We start from the raw sequence: 24,678 nt of genomic DNA on the forward strand, positions 1-24,678 counted from the left end.
ATGCAATTCAATATTACTCTTCTACCTCCACTGCCCACAGACAGGCACAAAATGGAAATCAACTGCATGTGGGATGAAAAAGGAGATGCATCCCATTAGGCTTTCAGTTTCAAGATTCTTTTAATAACATAAATTGGTATCTTTAAAGAAATTATACAGACAGAATTTTTAACTAGTAACATTCCTTCAGCAAAGCATTAAGAGATATTAAAACCTTGATTAAGGGAGATTTGCATTTGTAAGTTAATCTTATAGAAGGCACACAAATCAAGCAGAAATCCTAATACATTATAAACTTTTAAAACTCTTTAAATTATGAAAGATGAATGCATCTGCTGCTTTATTTGAAGTATGCTATGGTATACTAAGATGTGCACACTAAAATTTCAGTTTCTGCAGTCATTTTTTTTTCTTTTTCAAAAAAATCTTAATCAACACAGAATTTTAAAGTATTTTCTAAAAGAACTTCTGGAAGTGCCAAAAGCCACATTCCTAGATGTCTGAAAAAGTTTCTGAATACCTAACTTCACACTGAGGCTCCATTTGAATTTCTCTCCTGTCTCACACAAACCAGATTCTCGCCTGATGAATAGCTGTATTATTCCAAGGACATAATTAACGCCATGCTGAAGTACACTAGCTAAGATCCTGGTGCAGTGTTTGTGACAGAAAAAGGTAATAAAAGGGGGACAGAAAAGCTATTTCTCTGCATATCGGCCTTTAACATTCTCTTTCTGCATTGCCTTTTAGATGTGCTGAGGTCTGGAGATGGAATTTGTGTGCTACAATGGGGTAGCAGCCACAGTGCTCAAGCTGATCTGCACTTCGTGGTTAGCCTATGCTACTTCATCCTTACACTTTCTAATATTTGTGCTAGTTAGATAAAAATTAGGACAGGTATGCCCAAAATACCACCATGCGTTCCTTTTCAGACTCAGTGTTCCCTAGGAGTACTAATCCATACCCTTTTCAGGTGTCTTGTGCAAAGGTATTCCACCAGTCTGTTTGCCTTCACACATCTCTTCCATTTAAGTCTACCTAACCGCTCCTCCGGGTATTGCCGCCTCCTCCTCTTCAGAAAAACCTCCCATTAGTTGTTTTCAGATAGTCTCTTATCAAACTACTTTATCTCCTAATAGCTCCCTGTATAACCGTGCTGCACGCTGTTAAACCCTTATTCTTACCATGTCACAAATCCCTTGTTCTTACCCTTTTTATCAGATTTCAAAACAAGTATGTACAAAATGTTAATATAACTTAGTTCTCTCCAGATGTAAGGTAAACACCACCACTTAAGAGGGTATTCTCTACACTATTTACAGCTATACAATTACACAACCATCAATAATCACAAAAGCTCTACATTTTGGCCTGCAGTAAATTGTGAACATGCTTTCAGGTGTCAGTTACCGGGCAACGGAAAGCTTTGCTGAATGAAAAATATCCATCCTACCTGCAAATTAGTCATGTAAGGTTCTTCACAGTTCACAAGATGGCTTAGTCTTGCATGTTGAGCTCGTAATTCATTCTCCCTTATCTTCTGATGTAAATTGTTAATTTGCTGCTTTTGCCTGTAATACACAGATTTGATTTGAAAAGGAATGGAACAGAGATTAAAAAACCATAGACCTTAAGACTTATACTGACGAACACTGTAAAAATGCTATTTGACTATCCTGGATCTGCATTAGCTGTGGACTTTTTCCCACCTCAGCCAGACTGCAACTATTCTAGTTTACCACTAGAACTGGAATCCCATCGGGATATGAGCTATTAAACTACAGTTGCCATTTATCTTTCACTTAAGCATACCCCAAAGGGTTTGTGCTCAATTGGCAATAATAAGCAAATCTTGTAGAAATACGACTTGAAAACTCGTATCAATTTTGTGAGGGTTGAGGGAGGCTTCTGTTGTCATTTGCTCCTAGGGCCAGAAGTATAAGCAGGAAGAAGCATAGAGAAAGCAGAAGGAAAACAAACAAAATTCACGCCTTCATTTTACCTGGACTTCTCCTGCTCAGCCCCTCTCTCTTTGCCAGAGCTGACTTCTGACACAGGTTAAAGAGATTTACAAATCAAGGGGAGCAGAAAGAACTTAAGAAAAAGTCATTATATATGATAGTCAGGATGGCTTTCCTGCAAGGATGTTTTTTTTTTGTTGTTTTGGGGTGTTTTTTTTGTTTTTTGGTTTTTTTTTTTAACTTTGCTTAAGACTTTCTCAGACAACTGCTTTACATAAGATGTACCCTACCCCTAGGGTAAAATACCACAGTGCATACTAAACCAGAATTAACCTCTTACACCAATCGCTTGGCCAGTGTACAGCAGAAACAGTATTGCTGTTATATCACTACTTAATTATATCACAAATTACATCACTGTTTGAATCATGACTGCATTTGAACTAGCATGATTGCTGGGCAAATATAAGCCAGGTCTCAGCCCCAGCCCACATTACACCCCTGTGAGGTGTGCTGTAATCTCTACAGAGTGATGGGCACCTCAATAACTGACTCCAGAATGGAGTTGTCAGCACCCATCAGAAACACACATAGCAACCTTCTCAAGAAAACCAAACCAAATTTTGTGCACTCCTTTAATTTCCCTTTTTCCTTCTTTTTTATACCAGGACTTATTTGCACGCAAGCATGGAACTGTTCCTCAAAGCTTCACTTCTAAGCATGCAGTATGATTGGCTTTTCTGGAAATGATACTGCTGAACCAAGACAACTAAACCCAATCTTAAGAGGAGATAAATGGCAAATACAGGTTAACTTCAGGGAAGAAGACCTGCCTGTGCACACACTGGAAAAGCAAGTCCTCTGAAAGTACACAAAAAGATCAAAGTTGGTTTGCTTTTTTTAAATTTTGGGGAGGGCTGGGTTTAGGAAGAGCATCTCAGATATGTTATCATGAGTATACAAAATATGTATTATACAATCTATAAACTAACAAAAAAGATGTATTAGACGAAAAGATGCCAACTGCAAATTTTAAGAGGAAAAATAAGATGCAAAAACCCAATTAAAGGGGGTATTTTAGCCACATACATTCTCCTAGCTAGACATCAGCCAACTGTATCCCAATTATTTGGTTTACAAGAAGAATTTAATATTTCAAAAATAGTGAATATGTTACAAAAACTTTTAAGCTATACACATTGCAGAAGACACGATGCACGCCTACAGAGTATCTTTTTTATGTTACCCTATTTTTATATCTATAAAGAATAGCAATGAATGGAAAAACAGTATAAACAAGCTGCAATTTGGTAGTACCTTAAGAACAATTCATTCAATGCAATTCATAAAAACGGAGCAACTGAAAGCATTTACATGACCCCATTGCAAGTCTTAAAATATTCTATATCACCTCAGGTGATTTTGAGGCTTCCCTCTTCCATTCCACTATCTGGATGGAACAAGCTTGTACAAATATGAAAGAGTATGTGTCACTGAAAGACTTTGTATAGTTGTGGTTGGCCTCTGTACAATGGCACTACAAACAAAAAGCTTCAAACATTTTGGAAGAAGCAGATTTGAAGATTAGGTAAAAGAATATGCTCTTAACTTGTACCAGACCTTATATGAGCCCAAGAGCTTGTATAATCATATGAGAAAATATAAAGCCCTTATGACTTCTGTGCATGCTTGGTCATGGATACCAGAATTATTTAGTATGAGTCGTCTTAACCTATGAACAGAAGTCGTTTTTCATTTCTTATCACCTTATTACTTACTAGACAGATCTATTAAAATATCTTTGCCCCATGTGTTTTAAAACTATTTATCCATTTGTCACTTAACCCTTGAAGGCACTATGTGATTTTCTGTTTGTGGCTGATTTTATCTTAGCAATGCCTTCCTTCACAGGCAGGATTTCAATAGCCTAAACTAAACACGACAGCCTGGAGTAAATGTTTTAAAATATTTTTGAACTTCCAGTCTAGTTTGAACTACATTACCATATTTCCTTTCATAATCCTTTCCCTACCCTACCAAAGCCCTGCAGGAAAAAAGGTAAGACAAATTTAATACGTGATGAAACAGAGCTGCACTAGCAGAGTGTAACTAGCTTGCTTCTTTTCACTCTGCAAAGCATGAAACTCTCCACTGTTACAAAACCTTGCCAACAAAACACACCGTAGAAATGTTTTAAGGCTGTTTAGATCCCACATGACTTCTTCACATAACCGCCTCTCTGAAAATATCATTAACCTCACAGCACCCAGAAACAAAAATTCTGAGAACAGCCCAGCAGTCACAAGCAGAATAGAAGATAAACACCATAGAAACATATTTACTATTTACATACAATCCTATAAGTCTTTGGAGACTTCATACCAGATGCATTTTATCACTGATGTTCTCATATGCTAAGACAGTTTTAATCCTCTGTTAGCCCACAGCTGTTACTATTAATCCGCTGCATAACCACAGGCTGTGAGCTTTATTTAAAGGGAGTGTAGAAAGTTCAAATGCTCTCACAAACACAGCTCGTGTATTATGGCAGGAACACTGTCCCCAGAAGCCTCCCTATGACCAATCAATCATCCCAGCATTTTCAAAAAAAACCCCAAACCCAAACCAACCAACCAACCTTCAGCATTTAGGCGCTTTCAAGTTTCTGCTCAGATACATGGCAACTGCCACTCTGGGTAGGCCAAAACCAGATATAAATAATCCTGAAAATGAGGGATTTTACCTTCTAGACAGCAATGCTACTCTCACCTTGTATGTTTATACATACAATGTTTATAACCCCGTGTGCATCCTGCCTGTTCGCCGAGTGCCAGACTAGAGCATACTGAAATTCTCTAACTGTTGGCAAACTCTTCTCCACTCTTCCCTTTCTCCCATCAGCTGCTAGCACTGTCAGGTCTCCCCAGTGGGTCAAGATGTTTTAAAAAAAAGATTAAATTAACTCCCTCTCCCTTCCCCACCTCGACACTGGAGTTATACAGCTGCACTGCATCACTCTGACCTACTCCTTTTCCTGTAACTTCCAACATAGGAATTTCCAATCACTCCGTCTTACACAGGACTCAGATTTCCAGACATCCAACTCCTCACCCTTTTGTGATTCCAGAAGCCATCCACGTATGAGCGGGTACAGGCTGTGGCCTGAACTCAAGGCATGGGGTAACCTGACAGCCCACCCTTGAGACTTGCATTTACAGAAACCAGACCCGTAGCTCACACAACCAGGTTCAGTGAAAATACTGTACCTAGGTACCATGGAAGCTGCTCTCCTTCACAAATTCCCGATTTTTTTTCCATGAGTAAGTGTTACAATTCTATGTTGATGGCAAAGTAAAGGTTATTGGCATATTATGTGACCATCACAGGACTTCTCACATGGTTTCATTCAGCTCTTTTGTCCAAAAAGTACGTACTCTATTTAACTTCAAGTGTCTGTCTTGACACACCCCTTCCCCTTACACTCAGACTTAAGGAGAAAAGGAGGCAATGCCCTGCTCTAAAGTCATCAACCAACCAAAGGGACTCAAAAGGGGAGTTTGTTTTGTTTTGTTTTTAAAATAAATTTTTTAAAAAGTCACAAAAGGCAGGAATGAAAAACATGCTTTTGGGAGGGACATTTAAAAGTGTTCCTTATTTACATTGATGTTTCAGAAGAAAATGTCATTAAAAGATGTATAAACTTACTCTTCTATCCAATCAATTGATACAAACATGGCGCTAATTGTTTTCACAAACACTTCTAGCAAAAACCCTTCCAGCTGTCCCTCAAGGTATAATATTGTCTTGAGGAATGGAGGGTGGCAGTGCAGAAGCAAACAGACAAAAAGAGAACTGAAACTCCTTTTGGGCTAGAAGATTGTCTGGTACATAGACGATCGTTGCGGTTATCCACAGAAGAGTTCTGCACTGAAGACATTGTCTTGTATTTTTCTTCAGATACCACAATTTTAAGGCCTTTTTTCCTCGGAAGTAACCTGCTTGTTATATTTTCATTATTATCTTTATTATTTTTTCCTCTAAAAATTTCACTGATACCCTGGACTATGCCTTTTCACCCCATTTTTTTGAACCTCCAGCCATAATTTATAAATATCCTGAGATCAAATCCTCCCTGTGCTGCTCCCAGGTACATTCTTTCCGAGGGAACTCGGCTGAAGTGACGGGTTCAACATGCATGACTCACGTGGTAGCTACGCACTCTATGGTCCCCTATAACCAGCTCTTTTGTCCCAATTCCCACATGATAGTTATTTAGATGCTAGCTAGATTATTTACAGAAAACTACTATTTTCACAAAGTAATCACTTTGGCTTACTTCCAGGTCTTGTAAAGCACACACATCTTTTGTTCCTTTTTCTTCTATTTCCTCGAGCATTCTTTATTTTTGTAAACAAAATTTCAAGGCTTCAGTTGTGTTTTACTACTGCAGATCAATGACACTTTGTAAGGAAGGAAAAGTTAAAAACCTGTCATGGCAGATCGTACCATTCTCTTGCCTTTCCCAGAATTACCAACTATTATCTGTACACGAACTGCTGGCGCTAGAGGCTAGGCTACCTAAGATGTTGATTCTGTGTATTATTTTTATGGCGTTTAAGGAGAGTAGTTCTCCTTATCTGACTTCCTGCCTGCCACAGATACTACCATTCCCACACAGTAACCTCTGTGCTGAGCCCAGCAATTTAAATCAAACTGAAGCACGTCAATCCTCAGGAAGCTAAAAGCCCACACTCAAAGAACTGAAACCAATGAAGTGACATCTGCCAGTGTGGTTCTGACAGGTCTCTGCCAAGAACGTCCTTTGCTGTAGAAGAAAGCAAAAGCCCTCGATCCTGAACACCACTATGTTTGGGGTGAAAGTCAGTTTTAAGCATCAAGCGTACCAGAAGGGTGGTTCACTAAATCCAGCTCAGACTTCTATCTTTCTCATGCTAAGGGGATGGGGGGAAAAGTAAATCCCAGAATACTTTCAACCAATTACAGGCCTAAGGAAAAAACCACTCTTTTTAACCCCTTGCAAACAGCAAAACAGCCCACCAGCTCTCCTTTTCTCTCGTAACGACCGTTAGCGCGCCCTAACATCAAGTACCTGTTTCTAGCTTGCCTAAAGCCAGGTCTGTAAATAAGCAGCTCACTTTCAGTTGGTATATGCAGATGACGAGAAGCAAATGCACTTACACTGTGCTGCCCTGTCTGTTTGGGGAGAGGCTGTTGGTGTGCCAACTGTGCCCTGGACATCAGCTCTCAGCACCTCACTGGATCACAGCCCCCTGCCCACCCCTCATGCTCCCTCGTGGGGCTGGAAGGGAGAGAGCAAAGCGAGAAGTTACTGGGGTTGACGGAGCTGTGGGGTAAAAAACAGGGACGTTCTTGCGGTAATATGAACGATGCTGGTCCTGAGCAAAACCGCGGGGCTGGTCCCTGGAGCTGGGGCCCTGGAATGATGCTGAAGGCGAGGGACTGACTAGGGAGAGCTGGTGAGGAGGAGAGGCAAGAGTCCAGGCAGCACTGCTGCGGCTCGCCTTCCCCTCCACGGCACACCGGGGGTTCCAGCCACAGCTGGAACAGGGACTCCACCGTGACCCGCTCTGGCATTGCTGTGCAATCAAGAGAGTTAGTGCTTTTCTGCACATCAGCGAAGGGAGAAAAGCTGGCCAAATACACTGGCCTCAGAGATAAGAGCATCACCTTGCTAGGACATTTGTATTTAAAGGTCAGTCTCAGAAAACACTTAAAGGCGGGCTAGGGAATGACCAAAAAAGGCTTCACATGTGCGTTTCAATTATGGGTGTGCTAAAATTTGCAGTCTCTCTGCCCACGGACAGTAAGGGGCTGCTTCTGGTGGTGCATATTCCCTGTGCCACTATTCTCTGCAGACAAACTTGGGGAAGAACACGTGCTATGCCCTGTGAAATGGCACCCAAGCTCCCCCCATCCTGGATGACTGTGATTCTACTTACAAAGCTGGCTAGAAGCCAGAGGAAGACTACTGGTGCCACTTGACTCCAACTGAATCCATTTAAATGAGCAAAAAGACAGTTATAGCCATAAGAGAGAAGTATCAATTGGGGCGTGGGGGGGAGCAGATCTCAAATTTGATTAATTTGTAGTTCTGTCCTTTAGCTCAAACAATCTGCTTTGAAAGCTCAAGTCAGCACAAAGGATGTGAGAGAGCAGAGAAGAGCACTCAGCTCAACATCCACAAGCCTGGACTGTCTTCAGAGACCAGCATTAATAATAAATACACTGCTTAATATACAAATTGCTTCTCCGTATGTCTCAAAAACATTAGTATGACATAACTGACATTCACATCATTTTCTCATATTCAGACAGGACAAGCAAACTGTGGACACGTGCTTACACAGACACTAATATATGCATTCATCTGGAAATAAACCACATTTTCTTCAACCTAGGACCAACTCATCTGTTCTCCATAAACCCATCTTACCCCTCACTTGCTCTAACATGAAAGAGCCTTTAGTAACCCACATCTGTCAGAGAAGCACTTCCTTCCCTCAACTTTTAAGAGGCTTAAACTAGTGTAAATCTAAGCCCCGCAATACAAGTCAAGATACAGGTCCAGTATCTTCAAACACTTCAGGACTTTAGAACAGAGCTTCCTCCACCGCAGGAGGGACACTAGTAACTTCATAATAAATCAAATTACAATTGATGCTTACCTTCAGAAGTCATGAGTTAACAAGAAAGAGTTGCTTTTGGTGAAAATACCTGAGCATATTTCCTCAGAATTGGGATGCAAAGTGAAATGTAAACCGGATCCTTCTGTATTACAAATGTAATTTATTCCACACTGCAGTTGTAGGTATGCTGCTTTGTTTTGTTGCTTAAGAAGCTGGATACTAATTTTTATATCCCTTTGTTTTAAAGCCATGATCTCTTGGGACCACAAGTCCAGACGTGCAGAGTACTGATAGGGAAAGAGATGAGCAGTAAACAAAGTCCTAAAACCAATGTGAATACATTTTCCATAATTTGGAAGATAATGACAAAGAACTCCAACATCAGCAAAGATCATGAGAAAAAGTGATCTCAAATTTCCTATGCAATAAAGTCTGGCTTTTTTGGTGAAATTACGAGCCTGCAGTTCAAAGTGAATACTATCTTTCCACCAGCCACAGGAGAACTTACCTTGAAGAGAAGATGGGAACACTACCTCTGGGATTCAAAAGGTGATCTCTATTCTGGATGGATTGTTATTTTTTAAATTACTTTTCTGAATTGCATAGAAGTTTGAAATGCTAGCTTGACCCACGGGAGGTAAGCTAGTGCTGAAGCAAGGCAGGCAAGAGCACAGTCAGCAACTGTACTCTACTTTCTCAAATGCTCTGGGCTACTTAGTCAAGGGGGTGTGAGGCATGAGCGGGACACAGACTGCACCCTTCCTCCCACGGTGGGAGGTTTTAGACTTCTGCAGTCTCCTGACAGGATGAATACAGAGCAAGCCTTGCACCTCCCCTGCTGTTCTCAGCTCTGCCAAATACTAGAACTTCCTAAAAATATTTAGACGTACAGAATAGAGAATGGCTCGGCACCAGTTCCACAGAAAAGGATCTGGGATTGCAGCTGACCAAAACTACACAACGTTGTACTGTAAAAAAGCAAACACCGCACAAGCATGGCCCGAGAGAGAGAGGAGCACTCAGCCGGAGGGAGGCCTCAGCTTCAGGGAAGATGTACTAATGAGGAAGAGAGAGCTCAAGGAATAACAAAAACTACCAGAGGTCTAGAAAACATGACCTAGGAGGAAAGACTAAGTCATATTAGGAAAAGTTTTCTAATGTTCCAGCTAATTAATCACCAAACTGTCCAACCCAGAAAGGCTGTAGAACATCTGCTACTGCAGACAGCAAGAGCATAGACATTCACCAGGAGTGACACCACTACAGCTTGTCCTCCCTTGGGCCCAGCAGACCGGTTAGATACGTCCTTTCTAGCGCTACATCTTCTCATTATTGCCAAGATTTAGGTTATTATGTGAAAACTAATGGTAACAAATTCCATTTCATCTCTATTACTAGTATTCACCTCTGAAAAGGTGAAATTTAAAAGGGCTAAAATAATTACTCTGTAACAAATCTTCCTGAAAGTTTACCAGCCCAAGATACAAACGCCTCATCCACAAGTTACCCGGGTGATTGGCGATATAAAAAAAAATAAAATGCATCTTTTTCAAGCTATTATTGCAAGCAAAGCCTATTTTACACAGCAAGACATGGTGAGGAGGCTCCTCGCAGCCCTACTCCTTGCACAGGACTCCCAGTTACACATGCATGTGCTCAGACCCTGGGTGGCGTAGAGCTTCAAAGCTTCCTCAAAAATGACATCAAATTATCACTCAAGTGGATATGCTAATACTGCAGATCTTAACAGACCATCCCAAATTAAGAGAATTACAGCTTTACACTAGCAGTAACTTAAGCATTATCAGAGCACATGATAGTTTGATGTCAACTACTGAAGTCAGGACAATTTGACACAAGGCAAAGAAAATCTAATTCTCTTGTCCCAGTGAAAACATCTAAGCATAATTCAGCTATGGATGGAAAGCTAATGATTTAGCAACTGTTTTAAGAATGTAAATGTTATTATGCCCTGAGGAATGACAGCTATTCACAAAACTTTTACTTCTATATCCACCTCTCCTTAAAAAACTGTCCAAATACCCTTAAACCATCTGGAAGAGAACACTGCATGAACAGTGTTACTCTCAGCAGCTTATGTCACACGTTCAGAGATCTGGCATTTACTCACGTACCCCCTATATGCAGTCCCTGCCAAACAAACAGTGCCAGGACCACACTCAAGACATCTACAGTGGCTGGCCAGCCTCAAGAGACATTCGCAATTGTACCAAACACTGTAATTTCAGTGTTGTGAATGTACAGAACAGAGGAGCAACACAAAGAATTAAAATGTGATGTCATAATTTTCTAAACCAATACAAACACTGTTGGCTCCCTCTGGTGCTATATATAACGTAGTGTTACATACTAAACCACCAGAGAAGTAAGGCAATGATATAATCCAATTATTTTGTACAGTAGGTGACAGACATTCGAGTAATAAGTGTTACAGCAGCAGATTCCTCTTACAGACAAAATCCTTAAGTCCTTATTCACAGCCTGTACCAACAGCTGTTATGTGGAGAAAACACGACACACACCTTTAAGAAGTGCCATTGTGATCCCGTGCGCGCACTCGCACACCCCCCGGGCTCCCTTCCTCACACCATGTTTTCCCTTCCTAAAAGTATGGTCTCCATCTCATTTTTTACAAGCAGACTTGAAAACCATTCTCATGCTCTAATTCATTAAATTGGCAGTGATTCCTAGAGTAGTTTTAAAAAGCAAACCAAACCCATTTCTAAACCTACCCATTTATGCTGTGTACATTTATACTTAAAAATATGCATTTGTTATGCTGAACAGACTACACAAATCAAATAAATTTTAACTAATCTATTACTAAATCTGCTGTTCAACACAGTGTATAGAATAAAAATCAAGCCACTTGTCCTATTCACAGACACAACTGGCTGTTTGGGTTTTTAAAAATTCTATTCACGGCATTGAATTTCCAGTGACACACCAAAGTATCCAAGTATGATGATTTACACTGTAAGCATTATTCCTTGAATCGTTTTTAACGACTATTTGAAACTTGCTCGCAGCTATTCTAAACTGTTGGATTTCTGATGCAAAACAAGGAAGTTTAATAATCTAATCTGGAAGACCTGGATTTTTGTTGCCTTTTTATCATTGTCTGGAAAGAAGGGAAGCAGGCAGCACATTTCTCTTTGCTTCTCCTGCCTCTCCTCCCTTTTTTAACACAATAAAGGTAGAACAGCTTAAGGATACTGCCTTATACAGAGCCTCCATTTCCTACTTATCAACAGATTTGAGCACCGCTATGCAGAACAAGGTGTGCAGTACGAAGTGACGTTAATCTTCTCCACCTCTTGGATTAGCGGAGCCCCAGTATAATTCCCAACAGAAAAGGGTTTTAACCTTAAAAAAAACTGGGTAATGACCCTGTGGTTGAAAGAGAGGCTGGTGACAAGGGCAAGAGAAGGGTGTTCCCAGTGTGCTGCTTTTCATCCAGCTGTTCCTTGTACCTGTCAGCAGCAAAACATCTGGGTCTGGAGCACCATGCCAGGCTGCTATCCCACTCCTCCGGCTTCCAGACAGCAGGAGGTTTAACCTGTCTGTCCCAAGCTTCTGTCCCCCCAGAATTAAACAAGTCTCGCTGGCATCTTCCAGTTACCAGTTTGTAGATTCAGCATGAGACATGACTTAAGGAGACTACACCTTTTAAAACTCCTTGAGAAACACAGGTACGAAGGGCCTTTCTCAGCAAACACCTACTACCAAACCTCAGTCAACAAAAGAATTCCTCCTCCACTTCCCGAAAGCCTAAATTCTGTAATTAACTACCACCACCCTGAATCCTAATTAACCACACTTTAGAAAACTTTATGTATTTAATTTAGGTCACTATTCCGAAGTAAATTCAAATTCTGAAGAGAAGTTTAAAGTAAGCTCAGGAAGACCAGGAGCTGGAAGACTTAGGTTTACTCCCAAACATCAGACTCTCAGTGCAAGGCCTTATGTCCCCACGCATTAAATATGGATAATATCGAGTTTTCACTTAGTGCCTTGAAGAAAGGTATTATTCACACTTAAGTCTTACTAATACCGCATCTAGTAAGAAATATAACATTAGTGCTTTATAATGGAGTTCTATTTCTAGGATTTTGGACAGCAGCTATGTACCATTTTCTCCATGAGTTAAACCAAAAATAGCTTTGTTTGTCATAGAAAACACTACCTCCTCTTAAAAAAAAAAAACAACAAAAAAACTGTTGTAAAATCTTTCTAAACATGCAAAATCACTTTGTACTAATTTTAAAGAATACAAATAATCTATTTTAAATAATTTTATTTCATTTTAAAATAGTAATTTTTAAGGCAAATATTTTGCCCAAATGGAGGCTCAATATTTAAAAAAAAAAAAAAGTGTCTTTTCTGTGATGTATTATTATACTGCATTATTATAATTTACAACATGCTTAACTGTAACACCAAGTGTCTCCTTAAAGGAAATTACTTTAACATCACTAAATGGTTTTTGTTTCATTTCAATAGCTTCCAGGGTGTATTTTGCCTTTTCAGCTGAACGAAAAGGAATCATCTCAACTGACTTCTGGTCAGAAATCCAGAAAGGACTGTATTCATTATCCTTAAGTCACACAAAAGCATGACTCGTACAAAAAAAGAACCTGCGCACTGCCATCGGATACCAAGAAAGAGCTTTTCTTCCTCGACGTGGACAGTATCAGATAACATTAGCAGGCAGCTAGGTTACAAACTGCCACTTCAGAAACCTCACCCTTGACTGTAAACACATTTCCAGTGTGAGAAGAGTAAGGTGAACTGCCTTTTTAGTTGCCATCGTGCAAGAAGAGTTGATGTAGAGTGCAGAGGATGACATGCTCAGCAGAAGCACCAAACACCCCCCGTAGCCATCAGGGGCACTTACAAACGCCGCGGACACCTTGGGCCCCGAGAGGTGGGCTGCAGATTATACAGCATCACTACTGATACAGCAAGCCTGAAAAAAACTCCTGTCGTTTAGACAGCCTTCAAGCAGCTGATCAAAAGGCTCTGACAGAGAAGACCTAAGCAACAGTTAGGGATGTCTCCATCTCAACTGCTTATCCCCTTGAGAGATCACCGTCTCTGCAGGAAAGCTGGCAGAGTGGGACGGTGTGCCCGTGCCCCGCAGTTCGGAACTTTTGTGTACCCTTTTCAGCTGCAGAGGCAGGCAAATGCACGCTAACATGCCACATCAAACTGGGGAAGCTGATGCCAACCTTCATCGCTACAATGCCAGCAGAGGTACTGGCCAGACTGCTAGGGGACAAACACCTTAAACCACTGCAATCCCTTGCTCTGTTGCAACAGAGGAAGGAACAGATCTTGCACAAGCATAATTCTCCTGGTCCCAAAGTAAATTATGTCCAAGTTGTCTATCTCCACCCATTAAAAGACAGGAACTGCTAGATGAAATATAAAAACATTCCTAATGGATGCCTGACATTCCTATGGTCAACACACACCTGCTTTACACAGTTCTCCTCGTGCTGTGGAGCAAAGTATCAATAAGAGGGCACAACTATTTCAAGATCAGAACAACCACTCCTCTTTCAGACACGAGCCAAGAGTTTATTATTAAAACCCAGACTAAGCCAAATGATAATTATGTCAAATATAAAAATGCCCTTCTTAAATGTCCTACATCCAAACTCTGCAGCTCCTGATGACATCTGCTAATTTAATGTAAGCTTCATTAAGCTTAAGCCCTTCATTAAAAGCACATTTTCCTCTTTAAGGCTTCATTTTATCCAAACATCAAGAAGTCCAGAAATTACTTCAGATATACTAGAAACTTAACAGCAGTGAGTTGATGCCAAGGCCTGTTTCAGATTGATAGCAATTTTAATAAGAAGTGAGGGATTTACTGACATATAGATCCTAGATTTAATATTTTACTATCTGAATAATTTGTATGAGCATTTGAATAGGATTTTACCACTGAATGTTACTGCAAAGGCCAATTTCTCAAAGCTTTATCTACTGGCTTCAAGTATATTGCATTTCTGTACTTGTCATGGAAAAGAAAATCAGGGCAATGCAGTTTACCAATTGTCACCTTGCAAGTCACTTCCAAGACCTGTACAAGTGGAAAGATGTCTGATGCAAAGCCCCACACTGGTAAGAAGCTAAGATGGGGAAGCTGACAGCAGAACTGGCTGTTGGTCTCACTCTCCCTTTTCCATTGCAGAGGCATTAAACCCTAAGTGAATTTCTAAACCTGTGAAAAACTTTTAGCCAGCAGCCAGTCTTCTCTCCTAGCAAGGATTAGCTCCCACATATTTGCACATAAATATTTGCTGGAACGTAACAACTTTACTGAGTAAGCAGCTCTCCTGAAAGTCAGTTTCTACATCATAGCTTTTACATCATGTAATCTAATCAATGCAAGCAGGAGCAGGTTACTCACCGATCAATCACAATTTCCTTCTGTCTCAGCAGCCCCTCTTTAATTTTCATTAGAGATTCCCAGTTGCTGAAGTCCTGATAGCTGGTAGCTGGGTAACTTTGACGAGATGTTCCAGTCGGAACCTGCATAAAATAACTGTAGAATTAGCCTCCAAAACAGTAAAGGTAAGTAGTATCCTAGGTACTAGGGCATTTACAAAGTGGTTTGTTGTTTCAGAACCTAATAGTTGTTTTTCAGTTTAATTCAGATTTGCTTTATATAAAACAATCAGATGTTTATAAACAAGTTTCTTGAAATACACTTCAGTCCAGTATCAGTGATATAAAACTTATTTTATCATTTCTCTACTAAAGAATTCATAGCTCTGAAAGCAGTTTAAGATGAAAACCTCATCTAGAATTTAAGTACGTAATTAAGACAAACACCACAAAATGGTCATATCCTGCTGCAATTCTCGTAGTACTACAAATGAGATCGCTTGATAGCTTTAGACCTGCTGGTAACTGCAGACAACAGTTACCATTCCTTTCACTTGTTCAACTTCCACCTGTAACTTTGGCATATAGAGAAATTCCCCTAGATATGTGTGCATTTAAAATATAAAACATGGGAATATAATTCTGGTTAAATTCTAACTGTTTCCAAGAATCATGAGTAAGAGGTTTCAGGTTTTCCATTCATCTTCTCAAAAGCCAGCTTTGTCCACAATAAACTGAGGACAACAGTTGAACTGAATATGAACCAACAACATTATGGCTTGGAAGAAAAGCAAACAACTAACTGGGATGTTTAATACACGTTTATACTCAGAATATAAAAAGTATTACAAATACTTGTATCAGGAATTTACATAAGGGAAAGTTTAAGTTAGAACTTCTGTAACCAGACTGAAGGATCCCACCATCAGCTGCCATGAGGTATCGATCTAATCTTCCACCAGTTTTTTAAGCACTGAAAAAAAGATTTCTCTTTTAATAGCTGGGAGGCATCCTGGACTACGCTGCCTTTTTATGTTTTTGGAAGAGAGCAGGAGGAAAAAAAAAAAGTGAAAATATGGCTAATTTTTTAAGTTTAAATAGATTTTAGGATCTTTTTACTAGTATTGCTCTAAAATGTTTTAAATTTCATTTGAAATTACAATAAACTGTATTAAGACCAAGATATATCATCAACAATTAAAATTAATTTTCAGGGAATATTTCCTTTGCTTAACCAACTGGATAGCTTCAACAGTAAAATTAGTTATGAATTCTTTTTAAAAAAACAACAACAATTCTACACATTAAACACTTGATGCCAATTTCTGGCCAAAGACACACTGAAACTGTGTTCCCTGTTGGACAGTATCAAGTATTGTATCTTTATTGAAATGGCCATATTGACTGGATAAACAGTGCTTTTCAAGGAAAAGTAAAATGTGAAATAACATTAAAATTAAATTTTATTTTAAAACGGTTCACTGATTTATGACTATGGTTAATATTTCTTGTCCCATGCTGCCTCATGAGTACATCCCACAAGCAATAAAAAACACAGAAAACATCTGAAAATTCTCTCAACTGTAGCACCTAAAAAAAGTGCCTCATACAACTGCTTACTGAAGCATATTCTAGCTTTGAAATTTTTGTGGGAATAAAATTTGTCACATCTGCAATTTCTAGTAAGTCAGTCCACGAAACGTATGCTTGTTCAAGGAAGTTATATTAAAGATGGCACTGCACTCTACTGGGAGGCAAGGAATGGCAAAGTTAACTGCTGCTTGGATTAAGACCTACCATCCATTTGTTAACATTTGCGATCAATTTAACAGTTGTCTTGCTTCATTTTTCATGCACAACGATCAATATGCATTAAAAAATCCTAAATTGGTGATATCACCTTGGCTTTTTTTGGTCTGGGCAGAGGTCTAATGAAGCTTAGGAAAGATACCAAGTCATGATTCTTCCTGTAAGTAATACACATGCAGAGTCTTTAAGGATCAATGAATATAAAATTAATTTTGCCTGGGTTGCTCAATCCAGACCAGGTAACTTCAAAAGTCGTCTTTGATGCTTACAGAATACCTTCAGATTGTCACGTATCGTTCCGTATTACGATTATCCACATGACTGGCTGAATTAACAGGCACCAGCACAGAACTATTTCAGTGAAAGTCTTTTAGTCACACATGCCATGTTAGGCAGTATAAAGTGACAACATCAGGAACTATCACTGTACTGTGTGTCATGAAGATTTCTCCTTCGCTTCTCCCACTACAGTGCTGAAGAATGCTTTTCTATATCCACCTCAGTACCATTATGGTACAGTCAAAAAAAGAGAAAGAAACCGTCCTTAATGCAGTCGGGATTAGAACCTTACTTTTCAGAGCCAGAAATTCCATCTCTACCCAAAAGAAACAACCCACAACAGTTTGACATGATAAACAGGAAATATATAGCTTTATAAAGCCAAATCTACCCATTTATTGAGCAAGGTGAATTTTGTCTTTAAGACTGAACTATAAAAATGAAGATATTAAAGACAACTCTTTAAATATGAGCCCATCTTAACTGAAAACATTTTGAAAGCCACCAGTGGTTTCTCTAGCAAGATTCTTCAAAGCAAGCCCATTACTTCAATCTAGCACCTTTGCAAACTTAATAGTTTGCACTAAAATTAGAAAGAAACCCTTCAACTTTGGTACAATATATAAGTGACTATACAAGAAGTCAAACATTAAGGCTGCTGAAAAGCAAGGTAATGGGTAGGGTTGGTTTTTTTTTTTAAATCTAATATATATAAGGCCTCCTTAGCTGACTGACCAAGATGCTTTTGGCTTTGGAATGTATTTAATCTTATGGAGTATACACCTGCTGTATATACATATGTAAAACAAATAAAGTATTATTTTGTATTGTAACTGTGCTTCAATTTGTCACTCTGAACAGATGAAAACAACAACAAAAAATATTTGTTTCTGATATCACGTTTCAGCCAATTTTAAAAAACAAGAATATGCTAAAAATACTTCTTCGCACTGCCCAGAATAACAAGACACTTCACTCATTTAGGAGCACATGGTGTTGACTGCTCCAAACAGCTTTCTAGCTGCTCTGAATGGTGTGGTAATACACAGGTGGTCCACTTACATTCAAGTATTTTGGCTCCTAAGGACATCAAACCAAATAGTGAGAGCAAGATACTCTTTTAGGACTCATATACAGAAAGCCATCCACAGCTCCAAGTCCTCAACTTGGATCCTATGCAACTACAAAATAAAATACCAGCTTGAAACACACAGCATTCTTTTCCATCTGCCCTAGAAAACACAACTATTTTTGTCGCCTGGCACCTCTTCCAAGAGTATCAGCCTCGGACTGAGAACATCTGTTGAGTTAAACAGTATCCTTTGCACAGTGGCGTCCAAAGGTCCTCACTGGCTTGTTTTTTGACAAGGGCTTGGCCTTGACTTTCACGACCTGGCAAGCCTTCAAGTCACTGCTGAGGCACAGCTAGCTGCTGGGAAAAAATAAATAAAAAAAAAAAAAAAAAAAAAATCTTTGCTGTACTAGCCTATATGCAAATATTTATTGCTGGAACACACATTGCTGACTGATTCCATCATGTTTCTTAACAGTGGGAAAAATAATTTTTCTCTGGACTAGACGGTAACAACATTTGGATAACTGAGGCCAATAATGGCTGCATTTTTAATTGCACTAATTAAAATTATCTTCTCCAAACACGCTCGTAGTTTCTGCCTGGAGCAATTCAGTGTCTCAGCACACAGACTAGCACAGCATTCCACGTAACAGGCTGTATCGCAAAGTAAAGGTGGAGGCCAAAAATGTCAAAATGATAGCTAATCTCAAAAACAGGAATGGATTGTAAAGCGGTTTTTTCCTGAAAGTTGCAGTTTAAATAATTTAGAACTGTCTATACTACAACTGTAAAGTTTTCACAGCCCATTACTAACAGCTAGCACAGCGCCAAAAGTTATGCCAAGTGAATGATCCCTTTTGGCCAACTGCTCACACTGCCCTAGGCTATCATAAACCCCCCTCTGTAGGTATCATTCTTCTCTCGCTGCATTTTACAGGCATTCATTATTCAGGAGAATGAGAATTCCTTGCATCCACAGCTAATCCAAGGCAAAGCACTGGCACAACCAATGTCAGCAGGCGTACAAACTGTTCCTTCTGTTTGACTGACAGTGGAGGAAACAAATCTGAGTGTCCCCACGGACTGTGCCGCCGTGACATGGCACTTGCCCTACCACCTCACTGGGCGATGAGGGAGAAAGAAGAGGTGGATGTGGCAGCAGCAAGCCCAAATGCACTGTTATCACAGAGACGCCTCTTGCTCTTTGTTCCCCTGTGATGAGAAAAGGATTAGATCTGTAAAGGCAGAGAAGTGGTCACTGATGAGCTCTGCAACTGCTCCCCACCCTGGGTAAGGAAAGAAGGATTTACCCATCCCTTCCTCCCCACCCAGATTTCTTCCTAACATCAGGCTGAGTGTTTCAGCTCACAACAGCTCCCTTAATTCAGACAATCCCGGTGGATCATACATCTTTTTTGCCAGCAAAACATGGCAAGGCTAGTGGCTCTCATGCAGGAAAAGGAAGAAGAGGCTGCAACCATGGAATCAGGTCCTAATTTTAAATCACTTTAAAAGCAAGGCAAAGAATCGTTTCTATAGAAAAAAGACTGTGCCTCGCTGAAACACACTAGAAAGAACAGCCACAAAGAAGCACTATGACACATTCCCAGATGGATAAAAACCAAGGTGATGGACTGATTCAAGAAATCCTCACTTGTGGTGTCCGTATTTCACCACCACCTACTTACCACTCCACTCTGCTCCATCTTTGCCATTTAGGGAAGACGGTGTTTCTGCTCAGCAGGATATAATCCCTACAATTCTTGGCAGCAACACCTAGGCTGTATCACATTTTGCTATACTTTCACAAATCTCCAGCAGTCGTGGGGGAGAGAACATCTAATCATGCCCTTGCACCCTTATTCCAGCCATGGTAGACGTGGCGTTCTTTGGGGAATTTTTAAAGAGGAGGAGGACATAATTAAAATCAAGATTGAAACATCATCAAATTGTGAGGTACTGAGAAATACAGACATATCATAGAGATGTTAGCTTTGCCAACAGTAAGTGGTGAAATCCAGCACGAAAAAAAAATTATAAAAAAATCAGTAAGGCTTGGAAAAAGTTCCCAGACACATACTTTAGACAGACATGCAACCTGCAAAGCAATTAATGTAAGAGGGACCACAACTAACAAGGAGAATAAACTTGACGGGAGTTCACAATTTAACCTGCCCAAAAATCGGCTTAATGCAAGTCTGGATTGCCTATATATGATATGTCAGGTCACACAGAAAGGGGGCGAGGGAAGGAATAAGGCAGTGACTTTAAATAGCTCTGGCATAAACCCAGCTGGAAGAACATATTCGGTTCTGGGCATCATACTACCAGAAAGTCACTGAAATGGTAGAACATGTTCGAAGAAGAGGAACTCTAATGACTAAAAAGCTTAGAAAGAGTGATTTATGAGTAAAGAGCCAAATACCACAAGGGCTGAAGAGACATGGTATCAGCCAGCAAATACTTGGTTTCCTAGGCTGAGAGTCCATACAAACCAAGGCTGATGGAACGAAAATTGAGATATGACAATTTGGGATAAGACTATCAGGAGGAAAAAACAAAACAAAACAAAACCAAAAACACCCCCAACAACAACAAAACCACCAAACCAAAAAACCCAAACAAACTAGAAAGAGAAAAGTAGCAAAAGCATCTCACAAACAATTGAAAGAAGATTCAGATTTTAAGGTTTTAGGATCTACACTGAATAAAGTTTAGGAACTAAAGGGCAAGCTAGTCCTTACTTGATGACACGTTAGGACTTCTTCTCAGTGTTAGGGTTAAATTATGCTGCAACCAAGTATGTGTGACTCAGGACAGAACTGACTACACTACGCTGAGAGGAAAATCATTTAGGCTCCAACCTCATAGACTGAAAAACAAGATCAAAACTAATTTAAGAAAGGGCTCACCTTAAAAATATATAGCCACAGCTGAACTACATGGATGTTACACAAAGGATTTCTACAGAATAAGCAGCCAGCATGACAGATGCACTAATTGTTATCCCAGTTTGCAGTAGCCTAAATTAGTGTTGGTAATTTGGAATCTCAAAATTGGCTAAACAATACAAGAAAAAAAGGACAATTCCCACCCCTTCCACCATTTTCATGTGGGTTTTCTGCTATTATAGAATCAGATCCATTCAGTTTGGCATTGCAATATCATACAGTGTTCAAAATCGCGATCATGAGTTGTTCTGTTCTTCAAGCGGGGAGCGGGGTGGTGGCGGGCAACGTGCCTCTCTCTGATTAGAGAAACCGCATCATTGCGTCCGTTGTATGACTTTTTAAAGCTTTTCCAATAAAAAATTAAAAAGCTAATGCTGACTATTTATAGACACCACCACTATCATCGTATCTTTTAGAAAATGGAAAGCTTTCAAAAGGAAAAGAATAAACAGTTACAGCATTAAAATGCCTCCTAAAAGCAGCACTCCCTCTAGCCATTAGACTTGTTTCAAGAACACTTGTCAAAGCCTCCTTCACAAATGAAATCCCCATTGGACACGAGGCATTGCACACTTATTAGATAGAGACCTCACAGACTTGACCCACATAAGCCAGGGAGGAATTTGACTGTCCTACAAGTTACTGTTATTTGTACATTTACTTCTTCCCCAGCATTGTTTATACTGCAGCTGAGGCTTCTGAACTCAGGTTTGATAACCACAGCAAGAGAGGAAGACATGATCCCTTACCATGACAGCTTACAAATGACATCAGAGCAAAGTCCAGCAAGTATATGGTTGCTGGGTGTCCTGGTTTCAGCTGGGATAAAGTTAAATTTTCTTCCTAGTAGGTGGTATAGTGTTGTGTTTTGGATTTACTAAGAGAGATGGGAGAAAACAAATGCTAAGGTCAGGTACGCTATTCACCATAGAGAGAAAAAAAAAAATTTTAAAAAAGCAGAGATTTGCTACTGATGGCATAGTTACAGGGTTTTGATAGCAACCACATGGTCACTTAAACACAGTGTAAATTTACACTGCTATCAAAGAGAGGGGGGGCCTGTTCTCCTGCCCCTTCTCACCACTTCAAACATTCATACCTTTCAGCTCCCTCCTGACAGCCCTAGTCCTACACTCTCCCTCCATCCATACACATGAAGGTTATTTGTATCTAGGTCAGGTTCCTATCAGATTCATTGTACAAGGCCATGTGAAATCTAGCGCTGGCACACACTGTTAAGTGGAAAAGCAGCATACAAGACAGCACGTTTTGCAGTGGCACAGCTTTGTGCTGGATTAGTACAAACACACAACCACAAGTTGAATTATCTCAACTCCAGACAGTGCCAAACCCTCCAAAAGTATCAGTTAATGGACTGAGTATTTTATAAGCTTCTGAAAAAAATACTACTATGCAGCTGCTGTGACACTGTCAAGTTACTGGCCAAGACCTGGTGTGTTTAGCTATGCTATCAATTCAAGAAAAGGAACTTCCACATGAAAGTGGCATAAGAAAATAAAAACAAAAACCTCCTGCACTTTCTTATCTTTCGAAATAGTCCTGCCTGTGCTGGTTATCTGAATTACAAGAGCACACACAGGACCAAGAGCACAGTCCTAGCCTACAGTCAGAGAGTGTACGTGTGAAAGGTCTGTACGTGCTCAGAACATGCATCCAGCAGGGGTTCCTGAATAAAACAGGAATATAACAGGGGATTAGTAAGGGAAGTGAACCGGAATGCTGGCCACCGCTTAACTGGCATGGTTTCATTCCCTCTAGCATCCTTGATAGTATTGTGCGAAAGCCTCAAACAACAAGCTAAGAAGTCAATATGTTAACTCCGAAAAGACTCTGCAAGATCCCTACAGATGGACGTTGTTACTGTATGAGTCAAGGACCGTCTCATTACAGGAGCCACTCAGCAGCCCTCCGGGACTCCCACCGCTGCCACCTTAAGCGACTGCGTTCGTAGAGTGAAACCGGCACTCCCAGAGCTGCAGCCTAGATTACATGCCCTCTTCTGTTTATCTTCCTAGGAACAATTACACTTCTCTTGCTTTTATGTGTTGTTATAACATTCCTTTATACTCCATGCAACACCAATATTATTTTTGTCAGAAATCCTTGCCATTTATATTCTGGCAAATGTTATGAACACAAAACACTTCTAGGTGCCACTTAATATGACGCTAAAAGCAACAGTGCCTGGAATTTTCCACTGATAACAATTGGGTCTTTCCTAAGTATAGAAACACTTGTTTTATTAAGTGTTCATTTTATCTTCCCATTACATTTAAATTCAAATATTCTTTACTAAAACAAAAATAATTAACAAATCTGGAGATGAAAGGGAGCTTCCACAAGGAGAACAACTTTAAACAACTGTTAAATTGATTTTTTTGTTTTGTTTTGTTTCCTATTCTGGCCTGGAAAGCACCATGACCAAAAAGTGATTACAGCTATTCAAAGCCCACAAAAAGACCATTGTTTGAAGTGCTGCACAAATGTAGGACATATGTTATTTCCTACAAAATTTATGAACTGTACAAGTAAGACAGAAATAGATTAGAAAAAAGGAATAGTTGGGAAGACAAGATAAGGCCCAAATTGGTCATGAATGGAAGCACCCCTAAAAGTAAAATATCTCAGTCATTTGCACTCAGGCATCCTCAACCATGTTCCAATCGTTTATAAAAACCTTTATGTTAAATGCACATTGCTAATATTTACAAATACCAGTTTTCTGAGGGCCAGTGTTGATGCAAAAAGTGACCTAGAAAGCAAGCAAAAAGGTGTTGTATTTTTTGCCAGCCTGCATGAACTCTGGAAGGATGAGCAAAGCTGGCCACCAGTCTTGCACAGAAACAGACAGGAGCCCTTCTGTTAACAAGAGGGTAATGAAAAGAGAGTGCGACTTTCACCAAAGAGAGTGGCAAATATTAGAAGGGGGAGGAAAAAATACTTGCTGTGCAGTAATTGGAGAAGAAAATTTAAAAGAACCTAATATGCACAGAGCATCAGTTTCTCTTAACAAAGCATGCAAACATATTGAAAGAGAGTTAAGTCACTAAATCTAACGTGAAGCAGGGGTATGCATTTGGGGAAAACTGATGCTCTGCAAATTCTTTATCAAGGGTCCCAATTTTTCAAATGGAAGATCTTTAGATTCTGTGAAGGGTGTTGGCCCCCGAACCAGAAAACTGAGCCTCTCTTCTGCATTCCATTTTAGCTTTTCATGACTTTAAAAGAAACATGAGCCATGAGTGTAGTATGCACCAGATTTAAGTGAAATTAAAAAGAAAAAACTCCCACAAAAATAAAGCAGAAACGTTCAAAATATTTATATGATAACAAACCCAAGTATTCACATAAACTCATAATAGCACACTTCATTTTAAAATGGCAGTCCAGAACTGGTCTCTATGGGCACTTGCAGAAAGAATGGGAGTCTAGCCAAATTACTGGAACCTGTGGATTTCAAGTTTTGCAGATGCAACTTCTGTACGTTACAACTG

At 39.8% G+C, this 24,678-nt stretch overlaps 1 protein-coding gene across 2 annotated transcripts in view; it reads right to left on the bottom strand.

The window, feature by feature from the left end:
* CEP85L (centrosomal protein 85 like) overlaps window positions 1–24,678 on the bottom strand; it is a 122,194-nt gene that overhangs the window by 20,625 nt on the left and 76,891 nt on the right. For both annotated transcript variants that reach the window (XM_069805118.1, XM_069805119.1), the window contains exons 4-5: window positions 15,072–15,193; window positions 1,454–1,571 (exon numbers count right to left, since the gene is read on the bottom strand). In XM_069805118.1, the coding sequence (XP_069661219.1) occupies window positions 1,454–1,571; window positions 15,072–15,193 (240 nt within the window). The remainder of the gene's footprint in view (window positions 1–1,453; window positions 1,572–15,071; window positions 15,194–24,678) is intronic.

Source organism: Haliaeetus albicilla, chromosome 17 (genome assembly GCF_947461875.1).
Source record: "Haliaeetus albicilla chromosome 17, bHalAlb1.1, whole genome shotgun sequence".
NCBI classification, from domain to species: domain Eukaryota; kingdom Metazoa; phylum Chordata; class Aves; order Accipitriformes; family Accipitridae; genus Haliaeetus; species Haliaeetus albicilla.